This window comes from Pelodiscus sinensis, chromosome 12 (genome assembly GCF_052426305.1).
Source record: "Pelodiscus sinensis isolate ZL-2025 chromosome 12, ASM5242630v1, whole genome shotgun sequence".
In the NCBI taxonomy this organism is placed as follows: Eukaryota; Metazoa; Chordata; order Testudines; family Trionychidae; genus Pelodiscus; species Pelodiscus sinensis.
In genome coordinates this window covers 5,103,396-5,121,394 of record NC_143063.1, presented here as the reverse complement: position 1 = coordinate 5,121,394, position 17,999 = coordinate 5,103,396, and the positions used below count along the sequence as shown (strand labels likewise).

Genomic DNA, 17,999 nt, shown 5'->3' with positions numbered 1-17,999 from the left:
CCCATGAGTACCCTGTCCCAGCACCCTGTCCCCTGCCTCCACCAGCACAGTTGGGGCCACATTAGTGAGGCTCAGGGGGTTTTGGAGCAGTTGTTTTTTTGCATCTCAATTGTGTGGCTCCGATTGACTTTTCTGTGGGTCAGTCACCTCTGACTGAAAACAGGTTCCCCGCCCCTCTCATAAATAAAGATAAGGCTGAAACATTTTGTGTTTGACATAATATTTTATTTAAAAATGAAGCCTGGCCAACAAGCCCCCAGTTGGGGCCAAGCCCCCATCTGGCCGCAGCATCATAACACCCCTGCACCATCACCACCCCTGACCCCAAACCTGAGCCTCTCGTACACTAGAACCCCCTGTCCTGAGCCTCTCACATCCCCAAACTCATGCACCCCCACATTCTCAGTCTTCTGCCACAACACGCCTGCACCATCCACACACTGCAGATCTGTGTCCTGAGCCAATCATACTCCTAGCCTCCCTGCCCTAAGCCCCTTACGTACCCCAGCCCAAATTCCTGCACCCTTACAGCCACAAGCCTGCGGCTTGCTCAGCACCCCAACCTTCCACCTGACCCCAACACTCTCCACCCTGGAGCCCCCTCCCTGAGCCAGCATCTTCTTCTCTACTTCCTCCTGCACCCAAATTCCCTCCCAGAGCTTGCACCTTCCCAGTGGTTTTTTTGTGAGCCACAATAGCAGTGAAGACAGTGTGAAGAGTCGGGGCAAAGCTGTTGAGCGCGCCCCCCCCCCCCCCCCCCCCCCACCAAAAAAAACCAAAAAAACACACGCAAGGCATGCCCTGGGACGGATGTACCAACACCCTTTTTTCCCCCAGCATGGGGTGTGGTTTTTTTTGTTTGGTTGGGTTTTTTTTGCTCAACAACTTGGCCCCGGCTCTTCACGCTGTCTCCACTGCTATTGTGGCTCTTTGTCTGGAACAAGTTGGCCACCCGTGCACTAGATCCTGATCTACTTGTTGGTGGCTGCTGCACCAGGTCTGTTCCTTCTAGCTCAGGGGACAACAGCCTGTGACTCACGAGCCAAATATGGATTGAGATGCAGCTAGAAATGGCTTTTCGAAGCTCGAGCCCCTGGTGCTGCAGTGGGCCGGGGCAAAACATCCTCCACTAGTGGGATCAGGCCTGTGGAGGTGGCAGTGAGCCTCCAGGCAGTCTTCCCTGCTTGCCCTGCCCCCGCACTCCACGCAGAAAAGCTGCTATAGAGCCATTTATTTTTCACTTGCTGTGAGCAGGGAAGGGCAGGGGAACAGTGCCTCATGGCTGCTCCCAGCAACAGCACAATCCCAGCCATTGGCTGGTTTTCGCTAATGGCATCTGCCTGTTTCAAGAACAGGCAGCGTGGGAACCACCAATCACCACTCTCCTCAGGCTCTTAGTCACCAAGCTCATGGCGAGGCAGGGCAGTTTTCCTTCCAGAGAGATGTGCTGAGCTGTAAGTTAACTTGCAATTGTCCCAGCCGCAGCCTGCCTTGGGCACCCCAGCCTGCCACTCCACACCCCTTTCCCCCACAAATATGAAACTCGCTGTCCCTCTCCTAAGCCCATACCCCTCCCAGATACTGTACCACAATCCCTGGGTCGCAGTCCAAACCAGAAACCTACTCCTACTGGAAGAGACCTCAGGTCATCAAGTCCAGCCCCCTGCCCTCGGCAGGACCAATCCCAACTAAATCAACCTGGCCAGGGCTTTGTCAAGCCAAGACTTAAACACCTCTAGGGTTGGAGACACCACTACTTCCCTAGGGAACCCATTCCAGTGCTTCACCACCCTCCTAGTGAAATAGTTTTTCCTAATAGCCAACCTGGACCTCTCCCACTGCAACTTGAGACCATTGCTCCTTGTTCTGCCATCTGTCACTACTGAGAACAGCCTCTCTCCATCCTCTTTGGAACCTCCCTTCAGGAGGTTGAAGGCTGCTATCAAATCCCCCCTCACTCTTCTCTTCTACAGACTAAACAGACCCAACTCCTTCAGCCTCTCCCCATAAGTCATATGCTCCAGCTCCCTAATCATTTTGGTTGCCCTCCGCTGGACCCTCTCCAGTGTGTCCACGTCCTTTTTGTAGTGGGGGGGGGCCAGAACTGGACACACTACTCCAGATGTGGCCTTACCAGAGCCGAATAAAGGGGAATAATAACATCTCTGGATCTGCTGGCAATGCTCCTCTTAATGCAGCCTAATATGCCATTAGACTTCTTGGCTACAAGGGCACACTGTTGACTCATATCCAGCTTCTTATCCACTGTAACCCCCAAGTCTTTTTCTGCAGAACTACTACTTAAGTGGTTGGTCCCCAGCTTGTAACAATGCTTGGGATTCTTCCGTCCCAAGTGCAGGACTCTGCACTTGTCCTTGTTGCCCTCAAGCGTATCTACTTCTCCCCCTAGCTTAGTGTCATCTGCAAACTTGCTGAGGGTGCAATCCATCCCCTCATCAACGTCATTAATAAAGATATTGAACAAAACCGGTCCTAGAACCGAACCTTGGGGCACTCCACTAGAAACCGACCGCCATCCTGACATCGAACCATTGATCACTATCCGCTGGGCCCGGCCTTCTATCCATCTTTCTATCCATATTACTGTCCATTTATCCAATCCACATTCCCTTAACTTGCTGGCAAGAATATTGTGGGAGACCATATTAAAAGCCTTGCTAAAGTCAGGGTATATCACATCCACTGACTTTCCCACATCCACAGAGCCTCATCATAAAAGCTGATCAGATTGGTCAGGCACAACTTTCCTTTTGGGAATCCATGCTGACTATTCCTAATCACTTTCCTCTCTTCCAAGTGCCTCAAAATGGATTCCTTAAGGATCCCTTCCATGATTTTTCCAGGAACAGAAGTAAGCCTATAGTTCCCAGAATCGTCCTTTTTCCCTTTTTTGAAGATGGGCACTACATTTGCATTTTTCCAATCAAGGATCTCTCCCGATCTCCATGAGTTTTCAAAGATAATGGCCAAAGGCCCTGCAATGACATTTGCCAACTCCCTCAGTACCATCCGATGCATTATGTCCGGACCCATGTATTTGTGTACATTTAGGTTTTCTAAATAGTTCCTAACCTGTTATTTACCCACCAAGGGCTGTCCATTTTCATCCCATCTTCTGTCGCTTAGTGCATTAGTTCGGGAGCCCACCTTGTCCGTGAGTACAGAGGAAAAGAAGCGTTAAGTATAGGCAGTCCCCGGGTTACGTACAAGATAGGGACTGTAGGTTTGTTCTTAAGTTGAATTTGTATGTAAGTCGGAACTGGTACATATTGTAGGGGAAACTCTAGCCAAACATTTCTCCAGAGCTCAGTTTTATTCTCCCACACCTCACTTCCCTCAGTCCTTTATTATCAAGCTGAGGTGTCTGCTGAGAAAAGCCGCTGCGCGTCTCCCTGGTCTGCTGGGGGGGGGGGGGGCGCTAGCTTCGCGTCTCCCTGGTCTGCTGGGGGGAAGCAGCTAGTGCGGGGTTGCCTCACCCCGTTTGTAAGTAGGGATCTGATGTAAGTCGGATCCATGTAACCCGGGGACTGCCTGTACTTCAGCTTTTCCTACATCATCTGTCACTAGGTTACCTCCTTCATCCAGAAGGGGCTGCACCCCCTCTCTGATCACCTTCTTCTTGTTAACATGCCTGTAGAAACCTTTCTTGTTATCCTTCACATCCTTAGCCAGTTGCAATTCCATTTGCGCTTTCGCCTTCCTGATAACCCCCCGGCATTCTCGAGCTATACATTTAAACCCCTCCCTGGTCTTTTGTCCTAGTTTTTTCACTTTTTGTAAGCTTCCTTTTTGTGCTTAAATTCACAAAGGATTTCCCCTGTAAGCCAATCCGGTCTCCTACCATGTTTGCCCCTCTTGCTACGCGTCAGGATGGTTTCTTTCTGTGCCTTCAGTAAGGCTTCTTTAAAATACTGCCAGCTGTCCTGGACTCCTTTCCCCTTCATGATAGCATCCCAGGGGATTCTGCCCATCAGATCTCTGAGGGAGTCAAAATCTGCTTTTTTGAAGACCAAGGTGTGTATTTTACTACTCTTTTCTCTTCCTTTGGTCAGGATCCTGAAATCTACCATCTCATGATCACTGCTTCCCAGGTTGTCACCCACCTCTACGTCTCCTATTAGTTCTTCCCTGTTTGTGAGCAGAAGGTCAAGCTGCGCACGGCCGCAGGTCAGATCCTTCAGCACTTGTACCAAGAAGTTATCCCCAACACTCTCCAAAAATGTCCTGGATTGCTTGTGTACTGCCGTATTGATTTCCCAGCAGATGTCAGGGTGATTAAAATCCCCCACAAGAACCAGGGCCTGTGATCCGGAAGCTTCTCTCAGTTGTCCAAAGAAAGCCTCATCTACCTCATCCATCTGACTCGGTGGCCTGTAGCAGACACCAACCACAACATCACTGCTGTTGTTTGCTCCTTTAAACTTAACCCAGAGACTCTCATCAGGTTTTTCTCCCTATTTATACTAGAGTTCAGAGTAGTCATAGTGCTCTCTTACATACAATGCAACTCTTCCTCCTTTTCTCCCCTGCCTGTTCTTCCTGAACAGTCTATACCCTTCCATGACAGCGCTCCAGTCATGCGAGTTATCCCACCAAGTCTCTGTTATCCCAATTAAATCATATTTCTTGGACTGGGGCAGGGCCTCCTGTTTGTTTCTCAGGCTTCTCGCATTAGTGTACAAACACCTCAGATAACTAGTTGATCGCCCTATCTTCTCCATTCATAGGGGAAGTAATTATTCCCCTTTATTGGGCTCTGGTGAAGCCACATCTGAAGTATTGTGTCCAGTTCTGGGCCCCCCTCTGTAGAAAGGACGTGGATGCATTGGAGAGGGTTCAGTGGATGGCAACCAAAATGATTAGGGGGCTGGAGCACATGACCCATGAGGAGAGACTGAGGGATTTGGGAGAGTAAGGGGATTTGATAGCAGCCTTCAATTTCCTGAAGGGAGATTCCAAAGAGGATGGAGAGAGGCTGTTCTCAGTAGTGATGGATGGCAGAACAAGGAGCAATGGTCTCAAGTTGCGGTGGGGGAGGTCTAGGTTGGATATTAGGAAAAACTAGTTCACTAGGAGGGTGGTGAAGTACTTTAATGGGTTTCTTAGGGTGATAGTGGAATTTCCATCCCTAGAGGTTTTTAAGTCTCAGCCTGACAAAGCCCTGGCTGGGTTGATTTAGTTGGGATTAGTCCTGCTTTGGGCAGGGGTCTGGAGTTGATGACCTCCTGAGGTCTCTGCCAGCTCTATGATTCTATGAACCTCAGTCCTCGCTACCCTTCTCCCTTCGCTGCCTCCATTAGGCTGGAGTACCAGGGGAGTGAGGTATATCAGTTGGGGGCCATATCAGTGAGGGTTGGAGGCTTCTGGAGGAGTTGTTTCTTTGCCTTTCACTTGTGTGGTCCCCAGTTGATTTTTCTTTGGGGCACTGGTCCCTAATCCAAAAAAGTTTCCTCTCCCCTGCTACAAATAAAGACAATGTTCAAGCCTTTTGTGTTGGATATAATATTTCACTTTATTTAAAAATGAAGCCTGGCCAATAAGCTCCCATTTGGGGCCCAGCTCCCCCATCTGACTGCAGATGGATAACACTTCTGCACACACAGCCACACAGCAGCCCTGAGCCCATTATACACCTGAGCCTCCTGCCCTGAGCCCCTTATACTAAGGATGTTAAGTATTGATTAATTTACTACAGGCAGTCCCCGGGTTACATGGATCCAACTTGCATCGGATCCCTACTTACAAACGGGGTGAGGCAACCCCGCACCAGCTGCTTCCCCCCAGCAGACCAGGGAGACGCGAAGCTAGCGCCCCCCCAGCAGAACAGGGAGACGCGCAGCGGCTTTTCTCAGCAGACACCTCAGCTTGAGAATAAAGGACTGAGGGAAGTGAGGTGTGGGAGAATAAAACTGAGTTCTGGAGAAATGTTTGGCTAGAGTTTCCCCTACAATATGTACCAGTTCCAACTTACATACAAATTCAACTTAAGAACAAACCTACAGTTCCTATCTTGTACGTAACCCGGGGACTGCCTGTAGTCAAGTAGTTGATGGAATTTCCATCGACTAGTCAAGAGGCACTTGCACTTTCGTCCTTTGAAATGTAGAAGAGGCCCAGCAGGGGCTCTTGCACATTTCGAAGTCGGAACTCCCTGTGCAGCCAGGACCAACAGTGGAACCCAGGATCAGCTGTGCGGTGCTGGCCCTTTGAAACGCTGCCACAGCATTTCAAAGCGGCAGCACCACACAGGGCTCAATGTTTGAAGTATCTCCCTTCTTCCCCCTCCCCCCCCGCCCTTGCTGCCTCTGTCTGATAGAGACAGCAAGAGAGGGAAGCGACTAGTTGACTAGTCCTTAACATACTTACCTCATACATCCCAATCCAAATTCCTGCATCCCCACGTTCCCATCCCCTGCCATAAGACTGACAGACAATCACCTGAATGCATGCATGAAGCTGTATTTGACCAGTTATGATGTAAACTTCAATGAATTGTGTGAAAAGATGCGGCAGCAGAAGTCCCATTAAATAAAGTCTGTGAGTACAATGTTTCATTTGTGCTATTGTTAATCATTGTCAGTTATCAGTATTGAGTTGTATTATTTTCAGTCATACAAATGGGCATTTTTATATGGCTCTTTGTTGATGTAATTTGGCTCTTTGGTTTGAAAAGGTTGCAGACCCCTGTTCTGGTTCTGATATTTGTTATTTAGATCTAGATTATTTCACTTCAGTCTTGTTGTATCAAGTTGCTACAGTGCCTGCTAACACAGAACTGTGTTTATGCATGGCAGCCTTCTACTATTTCCTGCAATTTTCCTACACTTTTATGTTGAGCAAGCCTGCCCACGGGGCATAAAGGGGGCAGTTTCCCTGGAGCCTGGGGATTCAAAAGGGCCTGGGGCTCCTGGTTGCTGACACTGCTACTGTGGAAGCAACGGTGTCTGAAAACCCAGGCCTTTAAATCACCACCTGCCTGCTTTTGGTGACTCTCAGGGTGCCAAAGAGCAGGGGTAGCACAGCTCTGGGTGGTGCTGTGGGCTGGCTGCTCCAGTCCCACCCCTTCCACCCGAGGTCCTATCCCTTCTGGTAGTGTGGAGCCATGCCTCATCACCTTGCTCAGAGGCCTGGCAAGTCATTGTCTTCGCCTCCCCTTCCCCCAGATGTTGAGACACCTCAGAAATATTTTGCACACTTTTCTCATTAATGCTTTGTCTGTATTTTGTTACCTAGGTACGTTCTCTTTCTTGTAAAAACAAGGTGCTGATTAGATAATTTAGTATGTATTTTTATTGTACATTTCTCCAGACTGAAGCTGTAACCTTTTTTTAAGCTGTCACTCCAAATCTATTGACTCTAAAAGCTCTCCATGAATGTTCCTTAAATTTGCTTCATAATGGGCTGCAATAGCCTGAATGCAGAATTTTAGTAAAATGACAACCTCACACTTTCCCCCCAGGCATTGGTGAGCCAGCCTTTCAGCCATCAGCATACATGGCTAGTCTGGATATCAGCAGATTGGGTCTCTTGCTATTTTGAAATATTAATTTGTGTTTTATTCTGGGTTTGTTGGTTTGTTAATATTCTGTTTGAAGCTATAAGTTAGAGTAGCTATACTGATTCATGTTCCAGTTTGTTTATTGAACAAAATCCTTCCACAATTTGTGGTCACTTGTCACCGTTTTGAGACCTTGAGTTCCAATCTGAAACAAAGTTCGTGCCTGAGAAGATGGAATAATTGTTTAATTATTTTTGTTCCCATGGAGCCTTCCAGAACTGCCATTGCATAACTGCTTAGCATGGTTGTTTTTTCCAGACATGATTAAAAAGACTTGTATATACATTTCCAGTTACCAGATTGTTATTAAAGATACTCTCCGGGGCGGGGGGGGAGGGGAGATTTCTGTTCATCGGTACGCATATATGAATAAACATATGCATAGCTGTATTTTTTTTAAACGTATGTTTCCGCTTGGTTTTGCTTGACTTAAAATTCTGCTTTAATTATTTAAAAATCAATTTTCATTAAAATTGGTAAAGAAGTGGATGGATTGCCTAAATTAAAAAAATAAAAGGTTTTAGTTCACTAATCAGCTAGGCCACCTTTTTTGGTTCTGTCCTCAATTTGAACTTTATTTTCTCTTCCACTGTCCCATCATTAGGGATGTAAGAGACTAGTTTACTATCTGATAAGCTTCTGACTATCCGATAAGCTTTTCGGATACTAGACTAGTGATGCGACTAGTCGTTCCCCTCCCTTCCCCCTGTCCCTGCTTCTTCTATCCGAGAGAGGCAGCAAGTGGGGGGAGCTGGTGTATGGGGGGGAGCCGGCTTAAAAGCCGGTTACCCCAAGCACCATCTCCGCAGGGGGCAGGGGAAGTAGAGGCAAAGAAGAAATGGCATGAGCAGGGACTGAAGCAGTTTCCACTTGCACCGCTTCTGCTGCGATTCTGCTTTTGAAATATAGAAGAGCCCTAGCTATTGTACATTTCAAAAGCATGAATCCCAGCGGGAGTCCCTGTTGGCCCCATGTTCCATGAGAGGCTTCTGCTTTTGAAATGTACAAGAGCCCCGCTGGAGTTCCCTGCTGGCCATGCACTCCTGTCTGCTTTTGAAATATACAAGAGTCCCAACACAGGGAGCAAAGGGAGTTAGTGGACCTCAGTCTTTGAAATGTACTAATGGGGCTCTTGTACGTTTCAAAAAGAAGCAGCCTTATAGACTGCAAATCCCATCAACTGTTTGATTAGTTAATCTAATTTTAACATCCCTACCACCGTAATTGATATTATAACAACATAAAAATCGCGAGGAGACAAATTTGTCATTTAAGAATAGAAGTTACTGGCAAAATATCTTTATTCATGGCAGCAGTAATCATTGCCCTTAGGTCAGTTCCCAAAAAGATATATCTATGAAGATACTTTAATTGACAGATGTTTGTATTAAACTGTGTTAGGCCACAGGAGACACTCCTTTTTTGCATCATTTCACAAAGTAGCTTTAGGGTGTAGGATAATGCCTCAGGCAAGAAAAGCAAATTGACATTCTCTTAGACTAGAGACATGTTAAGTTAATGCACTTAATCCCTTGGCATATAATAACTGAGTTAAGTTTTTGGGAGTGGAACATTTTTGTCCTTTATAAATCAAAGTTAACATTTCTGTTTTTTAAGGAGAGACCCACTTAAAATAACACGTGACTTAACAAAGTTAATGGTAGGGGAAAAAATGTTTCTTTGTTCACCTGTATGGTCAACTCATTTCTTGATGATCCTTAGAAGCATCAGTGCAAAAAACAGGAAATCCCCTTTTCATTTTTGATTAGTCAGTTTAGAAGAATTGATGCTAAACATATAGCTTTGAGTAAAGTGTATGTGCAGGTTTATTATTGTGGCACTATTGGCTTAGACAACATAAACTTAAATTCAAAATGTTATCATTTTTAATAGAAATATTAAATAGCTTTTGTAAAAACGATCATTTTTTAAAAAAAAGGGGCGAGGAGTCCTGTGGCACCTTATAGACTAACTGAAGTGTAGGAGCAAAAGCTTTCGTGGGCAAAGACCCACTTCATCAGTTGCATCTGACGAAGTGGGTCTTTGCCCACGAAAGCTTATGCTCCTACACTTCAGTTAGTCTATAAGGTGCCACAGGACTCCTCGCTGCTTTTGCAGATTCAGACTATCACGGCTACCCCTCTGATCATTTGTTTGTTTTAGGATGGACTGAAATCTGGTTGGGCTTTTTAATTTTGCTTTCAAAATAAGTTCACTGATACCAATTGGGTAGATATTTGAGTACACAAGAAATTGGGGAGTGAATGTTTTCTAGCACTTTACACTTTTTTATACAGTTTTGTACCTCAAATGATAAACTAAGGGATGTGAATATTTATTTTATGTCAGGTGTTGCTATAAATGCGAAGTGATGAAGAATTTGTTAACCTTTTAAGTTATAAAGCTTCAGGGGGTAGCCGAGTTAGTCTGTACAGGATAAACTTAAACAACAACAAATAGTCTGGTAGCACTTTAAAGACTAACAAAGCATGTAGATGGGATCAGGAGCTTTCGTGGGCACAGCCCACATCATTTAAAGAAGTGGGCTGTGTCCACAAAAGCTCCTGATATCATCTATATGTTTTGATAGTCTTTAAAGTGCTGCCAGACTATTTGTTGTTTTTTAAGTTTATCCTTTTAAGTTATGTTTGCTTTAGAGCATATATTTGAATGTAAAGAACCTAATGATCTCCTATGTAATTATTAATTTGTTTTTTCATGATCAAGTGTGAAAAATATTGCTTCTAATGTAAGCTTCCTTTAACTTTTTGGTTTAAGAAACTTAAATTCCATCTTGAAACAATATTTTCAATTCTTTATAAAGCAGTTCTACTCTGGAAAGAGACTTTTAAAAGTGACATTGCATAGCTCCAGGTTTGTCTGCATGATTTCATATCCCATTTGCTCAATTTACGTGCGAATGGTTATCTTGTCTAATTGCTATACCTGTGCATTCATTCTTTAGTCTTAAAGTCAAACTTTATCCTTTCTGGCTTCTGTGTCATTGTTAGTAATAAATTCTAGAGTTCAGATTTTCTCCCCTTCTCCTTTTGGTCAACCTTATTTTCCTTAAACAATCATTTGTATATCTTCTGGTTTGATAGCAGGAGGATGCATTGGCACAGCAAGCCTTTGAAGAAGCACGGAGAAGAACTCGTGAATTTGAGGACAGAGATAGGTCTCATCGGGAGGAAATGGAGGTGAGAGTTTCACAGCTGCTGTCAGTAACTGGTTAGTACTTTACCAAAAATCTAGATTGTTTCCTATAACTTGTCTGTATGTACAATAATGCCTGTCTTACTATTTTCTAAATAGAAAAATAAAAGCATGCTTTTATCTCCTATTTAGATTGTTAAAAGTTTGACACATTATTTGCGTAAAATAAGTTGTTACCCTTTTCTCTGTAGGTGGCCCCAATTTCTGATTGCAGACTCATGACCTAGAACTGTGTTTCTTAAACTATATGCCGTGGAACACTAGTGTTCCATGAACAACTCCCAGGTGTGCCACAATCTCTTCTTTGTTTTTGTCTTTTTTTGGCTGACTCTTTTGAAGAAAATGGTCATAAGTGTTCCACATAAAACAGTTGTTTGGTGTTCCATGGTCTCAAAAAGTTTAAGAAACACTGACAAAGAGGCTGACATTTCATGAGAAAAAAAAATGCTGGAAGCTCTGAAGAGGGCTTTTTAGCAGTTGTAATGTGGGTCTGCCACCTTCTGCCTTTTCCACAGACACTGAGGAGGCCTGGAGACCTCTGGTGGCTATTCCTGTTGCCAGCAGTCCCATTGGTAGCAACACCAATGAACTGATTCAGACCCTGATAACACTCCTCTCTCCTTCTCCCCGCACTGACCTGGCTCAGAGAGAGAACTGCTGATGAGGATAAGGGAAATGTAGGGGATTTAGAAAAAGTTGATGCAGACAAGGAAAGGAATAAGAAGGGAACAATGTGGAGACAGTTTATTTGAATTGCTTTACCATAAAAAATTTTTACATCGTACATTTACCTGTAACTGTCCATTCAGTTCCAGGTAATTGGCATCATGGCTAGTCCTCTCTGGCTTCAGTGGATTTCTTTCCTGGTATCACTTAATGCCATCCCATCTCCTCCTGAGTTCACAGTCATGCAGAGCTCTGTTTCATTGCTAAGTTTAAAGGGAAAATCTGGGAGGTGAGCTCAAGAAGAGTGGCTTGTTCAAAAAGTAAGTCAAGATAGGGAATAGACCTTAGGAGACTGGTGAAATCAGTAAAGCTCAGAGAGGAAAGGAAGAGTGCCTTTGCTTCCTTTACTTCTAGGAACTTCTAGCACTGCCACAATGTTGCCAACTCTAAATGTTTAAAAATCAACCATCAGCCCTCTCCTTCCCCATAAAAATAATACAGGCTGAAGTAATGAGATTTAAAATAAAATAAACGTTGGAAACTTTTTGTTTGCCTTCAGATGCTGGAGTCTTCAGGGTCCACAATTTCAATTTTTTCTCTGAAACTATAAGGGTCTAGGAAGTTACTGTTTTTAATGAAACCTGAGATTCTACTGTTAAGTTTGTACAGCATTTGTGAAGTCTGAGTTTACAGGTGTACCTAAGAGTATAATTTGGCCTACAAAACCTCTTATTCCTTGAGTTTTTACAGAGCTGGGAAAAGACACATCTTAGAAATGACATCTTGTAAACTGAACACATTTAATCTAGTTGTTGAATTAGAATAAAAATGAGCCCCCACCAATAGCAGTATTGGTCTCTTTTGAAAGTAACCTATTCTTTTGATTAAAGATTTCCAAATTTTTAATATTTAACTTTTCTGTTTAGCACAGCAAAATCAGCAAATCTTGGAACCACTCAACTTTTAACATCTCATCAGTTAGTTCCCCTGTGGATTGTAACAACGTCTGTATAAAATTATTTCAGACTGCAGTAATTGAAATAGCTTTAATAGAGACCAGATTCAAGTCTTGTAATACTTCATCCATCCCTACCCAAAAGAGAGGCGCCAGTTATTTGGAAATATTCATCCAGAGCTTGGCAACATATGAAAGTGATCACCAATTTTGTTCTTTATTTATATTGCTTTCTTTCTTAGCTAGCGGTCTCCTAATTCTTAAAGTCTCTATGAAGGTTATTTTTGAAATGTAACAGACAGGTAGATCATTGCATCCAAGGGTACTGAGGAAGGATACATTTTAATGCATCTAAGAGTACTGAGGGAGTTGGCAAATGTCATTGAAGAACCTTTGGCCACTATCTTTGAAAAGTCATGGAGAACAGTTTCCCACAATATTTTGCCAGCAAGTTAAGAAAGTATGGATTGGATAAATGGACTGTGAGGTGGATAAAAAGCTGGTTAGATTTTTGGGTGATCAGTGGCTCGATGTCAGGTTGGCGGTTAGTTTCAAGTGGCCGTTTTTGTTCAACATTTTTATTAGTGCCCTGGATGAGGGGATGGATTGCACCCTCAGCAAGTTTGCAAATGACACTAAGCTAGGGGGAGAGATAGATATGCTGGAGGATAGGGATAGGGTCTAGAGTGACCTAGACAGATTAGAGGATTGGGCCAAAAGAAATCTGATGAGGTTCAACAAAGACAAGTGTAGAATCCTTCACTTAGGATGGAAGAATCCCAAACTTTGTTATAGGCTGAGGACCGACTGGCTAAGTTGCAGTTCTGCAAAAAAGGACCTGAGGATTACAGTGGATGAGAAGCTGGATATGAGTCAACAATTTGCCCTAGTAGCCAAGAAGGCGAATTAACTATTAGGTTGCATTAGGAGGAGCATTGCCAGCAGATCTAGAGAAACAATTATTCCCCTTTATTTGGCTCTGGTGAGGCCACATCTGGAGTATTGTGTCCCGTTCTGAACCCCCTGGTATAAAAAGGATGTGGACTCATTGGAGAGGGTCCAGCAGAGAGCAACCAAAATGATTAGGGGGCTGGAGGAGCACATGACCTATGAGGAGAGGCTGAGGGATTTGGCCTTATTTAGTCTGCACAAGAGGAGTGATGGGGGATTTGATAGCAGCCTTCAACTTCCTGAAGGGAGGTTCCAAAGAGGATGGAGGGAGGTTGTTCTCAGTAGTGATGGATGGCAGAACAAGGAGCAATGGTCTCAGGTTACAGTGAGGGAGGTCTAGGTTGGATATTAGGAAAATCTATTTCACTAGAAGGGTGGTGAAGTACTGGAATGGGTTACTTATGGAGGTGGTGGAATCTCCATCCCTAGAGGTTTTTAAGTCTCTGCTTGACAAAGCCCTGGCTGGGTTGATTTAGTTGGGATTGGTCCTGCTTTGGGCAGGAGGCTGGACTTGATGACCTCCTGAGGTCTCTTCAAGCCCTATGATTGCCAGTGAACGATCCCTATACAAGGTATTTGCAGCTATTTTTTGTTATAAATAGTATATTTTTAAGGACAATAAGGTTAGGCACAATGGTACTTCTAGAAACAAACTACAGAGTTTGCACTGGCTGCACCATAATGAAACTTGATAGGATAATCAAATAGTAGAAAATAGCAATAGTTAAAAGAACAACACTTTAAAAAAAAATCTGTTTACACACGGATGACATAAAAGGTTTTTAGAGAATACATACAAATAATCTCAAATATTGTCTGTAACATCTTTCAGTGTTTTCCTGTCATGGTATGTTTTTAATATGGATGACCCAGGGATCAGGGCTAGGACTGGTAAGAGCTGGAAGCAAGGTGAATAGGAAGGGGCCAAAATTTGTGGATGATACTTATTTCAGATATTAGAGAGCAGACAATTGTGGTTGGACAAAGAAGCAATTAATTAAATGTAATCTTTGTTGGTGTCTTGGAGATGGTACGGGGCTCTCAGCTGCAAAGTTTTAGCGCTGCTCCTGCTGTCCCTCTCCCTGTGGAGTCTACTTCTGCATCAGAGAGTTGATGGGTTGAAGGGCTCTAGCTCCTGACAAAATTAGGGTATAGTTCCAGAGTAGCTTTTCTTTGTGTGGACGTAATGCAGTTTATTTCAGTAGAAATTTCAGTTTATAGTGGACACAGTTTTTTAAAAGTTTGGGTTGTACACATTCTATGATGAAAGCTCAAATATTAAATTTTTCATTTTCTTGAGATTGAGTTGTCCATAGCTTTCTGACTACACTTCATGCAGAGCTGAGGTGGGGAGGGATAGCTCAGTGGTTTGAGCATTGGCCTGCTAAACCCAGGGTTGTGCGCTCAGTCCTTGAGGGGGCCATTTAGGGAAGCTGGGGCAAATCTGCCAGGGATGGTATTTGGTCCTGCCATGAGGGCAGGGACTGGACTCAATGACTTCTCAAGGTCTCTTCCAGTTCTGTGAGAAGGGTATATCTCCGTATATTATTATTAATTATGTGGTTTAAATTTCTTGTTTGTGTTCATGTTGCATGTTATTGGAGTTCTCTCTCCGTAGAAACACTGCAAGTAAAGAAGCAAAGAGATTTGCTCTTCCCTGAAATAGTCTGGCCTAGCAGTTGATCTGTGCACTGCCCTATATTGAATATATGCACATTTTAAAATCTAGGATACACACAGCCAGTAATAAATTCGTTTCCAAAATACCCCTCTGTTGATGTCCCCACAACATTTTTCTCTAACTGCTCATTCTCACAACATTTTTCTCCATTTTACTTATGCTGTATTTCCCAAATAAATTATCTTTATAGTTCCAAGTTCCCCATTTAGGGAAACTCACTACTTGACATTTTCCTAATTCTTCCCTCACCCTGAAAAAAAAATCCCAGAAATTTTGAAGGAAATCTTTCTACATCTGCAAAATAAGATCTTGGCTCTGGATCCCGTCCATAAAGGTTCCAGGGGTGTATTCAGGCTGCCCAGGAAGAGGCCACATGCTGTCCCCCAAAGAGCTCTAGATCATCAGCAGGCAAAGAGATATTAGTTTTCATTTGTGATTTGGATTGTGTGAATTCCTGATCTGTACTATTGCCTAGAACAACAATGATAGCTGTTTGTTTAAAAGGTAGCACAGAACTGCAGCTTTTTGGCATCTTATTCTGAAAATTTAACTGAACCAATATTGTATTTTCTGTAATGAAATATCAGTTTGGGGAGTAATGTAACTTTTAAGAAAATTTTTTAAATATAAAATAGTTAAGATTTTATATTGATGTGAAAGTGTTTTAGGATATAGTCTGAAACATTTTATTTTGTTGTGTTTAAAGACTAGTTTAGATGTTATAAATATATAATTAGTATTGATCTCCTTCAGTCAGTATTTCTCTGTTCCTCAGCCCCCTTCTAATCTTCATTGACTGAAAGAAGATGCTTATATTACAGTATTTCCTGATTTGCAAAATTGATTTTCTCTCTACTACGTACAGCATTGATTGTGTTCAGAACGTAAGTTGTTGGGTATTTTTAATGCATGTACTTTGTAGCACATGCAGGCAAATATTAGCTGTTTGAACCTCTTGTGGAACATAGACAAACATTTCAGTAATTTTGTCATGCTCATTGTGACTGATTGGATCACAGAAATCCCCTGGAGATTGTCTCCTGGTGTGCTGATCAAGCCACTGATGCCCACCTTCCTGCTCTGTGCGGCTCCCCACCACTCTGTCTTGCTGAGCCAGAACGCTGGTCTGCCCCAGACAAGTCACACAGTTGTGGTTACCACCCACCAGCAAGGCAACACAGATCCCAGAGAGGACCAAAGCCCCAAATAAATCCGTCTTATCCTGTATAAAAGTTTTACACAGAGAAAGCTCATAAGATGAGCCCCATTATCACTGAAAGAGAGAAAGATGCATAGTGTTACACTCTCTCCAGGCAACAGTTATTTATACTGGGGTTGAAACAAAGTTTTTTTTTCTTAAGTATAAAAAGTAGGATTTCAGTGATTGCAAGTGAAAACAGACAGATCAAAGTTACTACATTAAAATAAACAAAACATATTAGCTAATTCTAATCCACTAAGAAACATGTTGCATGCAAAATCTTACCCTAAACAGTTTCTCTGGCCTGTGTCTACAGTTTTTTTCAGAGTTCTTTGTTGTCAGGTTTCTTCATATATATCCTCTTGGGTGGGTGAGGCAGTTTCAAAGGCCATTTGAAGATAAGACTGTTTGTTTTCCATTCCTTATATAGACTGTTTGGGGCAGGGAGAGAGACACCCTATGTTCAGTCTCCCCATCTGGATGGAAAAATACAAGATTCAAGATGGATTCTAGTGCCAGGTGGCATAGTCACACATCTTTTTAGGACAAATAAGACCATTCACAGGCTGTTGGTTGAGTACTGAGCCAGTATGTTGCTAATGTATCCCTAATGGCCCTCATTAGCGCATTCAGAATTAAAACTAGATTCACACTTTATATTTCTAACTTCACATACAAGAATGATGCATGTACAAAAATAGGATATACAGATTCAGCAGATTATAACTTTAAAATTGTTATGTTACAATGATGAATTTTGATATGTTACAATGATGCATCTTCATGAGCTAATTTTCATAAAGCATGGGAGCATGACAATCATGATCTCGATTTTCAAAAGTTACGTTTGGGTTGAAATTGGTTAATTATAGTAAAATAGTAAAAAGTCAGTTTCATCATGTGATGGATTTCCTTAGGTTTCAAAGACCCAGTTTGTCGTTTGGACTAGACACATTACTGATATATAGTAAGTTGCTATATGATTGAACTTCAGAATGAGCTTGGCATATATCCAAAAGGAAAATCACTTGTTGCAGGAAACAGAATTGAATCTTGATGTGTTTAATGGAATCTTGATGGAGGTTTAAATCTTTGTCAAGAAAACTGCTGAATTTTATATTCCCACGTATTATTTGAAAAACTTGTCAGCACATGATTGCATTTGGAAGAGCTACCTAACTTCCATTCATTGTTCAGGTTTTTGTTGTTGGTAGTGCAGCTTCATTTTTCATTTATTGTTTAGCATTTGACTTGATGTCAAAGAATAGAGCCTATCTAATCTGTTTATCCCAGTAGTCTGTTGCTGCCAAAATACAATTGATCACATTACAGTTTTCCTTCCGTTTTGTGACCCTTTCTTGAGTCATCCTCTGATTTTAGCTTTTCTGGTCTCTCCTCTCCTCATCTCTCCAGGAGAAATTTATGCTTTAAATATGGAGACAGTTGAGGAATATTTTATGATCTAATGAATGTAACAAATAAAAAGGTGTACATTATTTCAATTCCCTTATTTATTCTTGGATCTGGACTTCCAACACTCTTGTCATCTGAAGAAGTGGGCTGTGTCCACGAAAGCTCATGATACAGTCTACGTATTTTGTTAGTCTTTAAGGTGCTACTAGACTATTTGTTGTTTGTTTAAGTTTTTCCTGTGACAGTCTAATTTGGCTACAGTTCTGAAGCTTTTGAACATGCAAGGCACTGAATTCAGCCATATGGAGTGGAAATCCATTAACTACACAAAGAAACT

General features: G+C 42.8%; 1 protein-coding gene across 10 annotated transcripts in view; it reads left to right on the top strand.

Annotated features, from left to right (window-relative positions):
* CBFB (core-binding factor subunit beta) overlaps positions 1-17,999 on the top strand; it is a 153,324-nt gene that overhangs the window by 55,257 nt on the left and 80,068 nt on the right. For 6 of the 10 annotated variants that reach the window (XM_089781427.1, XM_075940407.2, XM_075940406.2 and 3 more), the window contains one exon: positions 10,684-10,779. In XM_089781427.1, coding sequence (XP_089637553.1) covers positions 10,684-10,779 — 96 coding nt within the window. The other 4 variants (XR_016350488.1, XM_075940416.2, XM_075940412.2 and 1 more) reach the window with 4 other exon arrangements.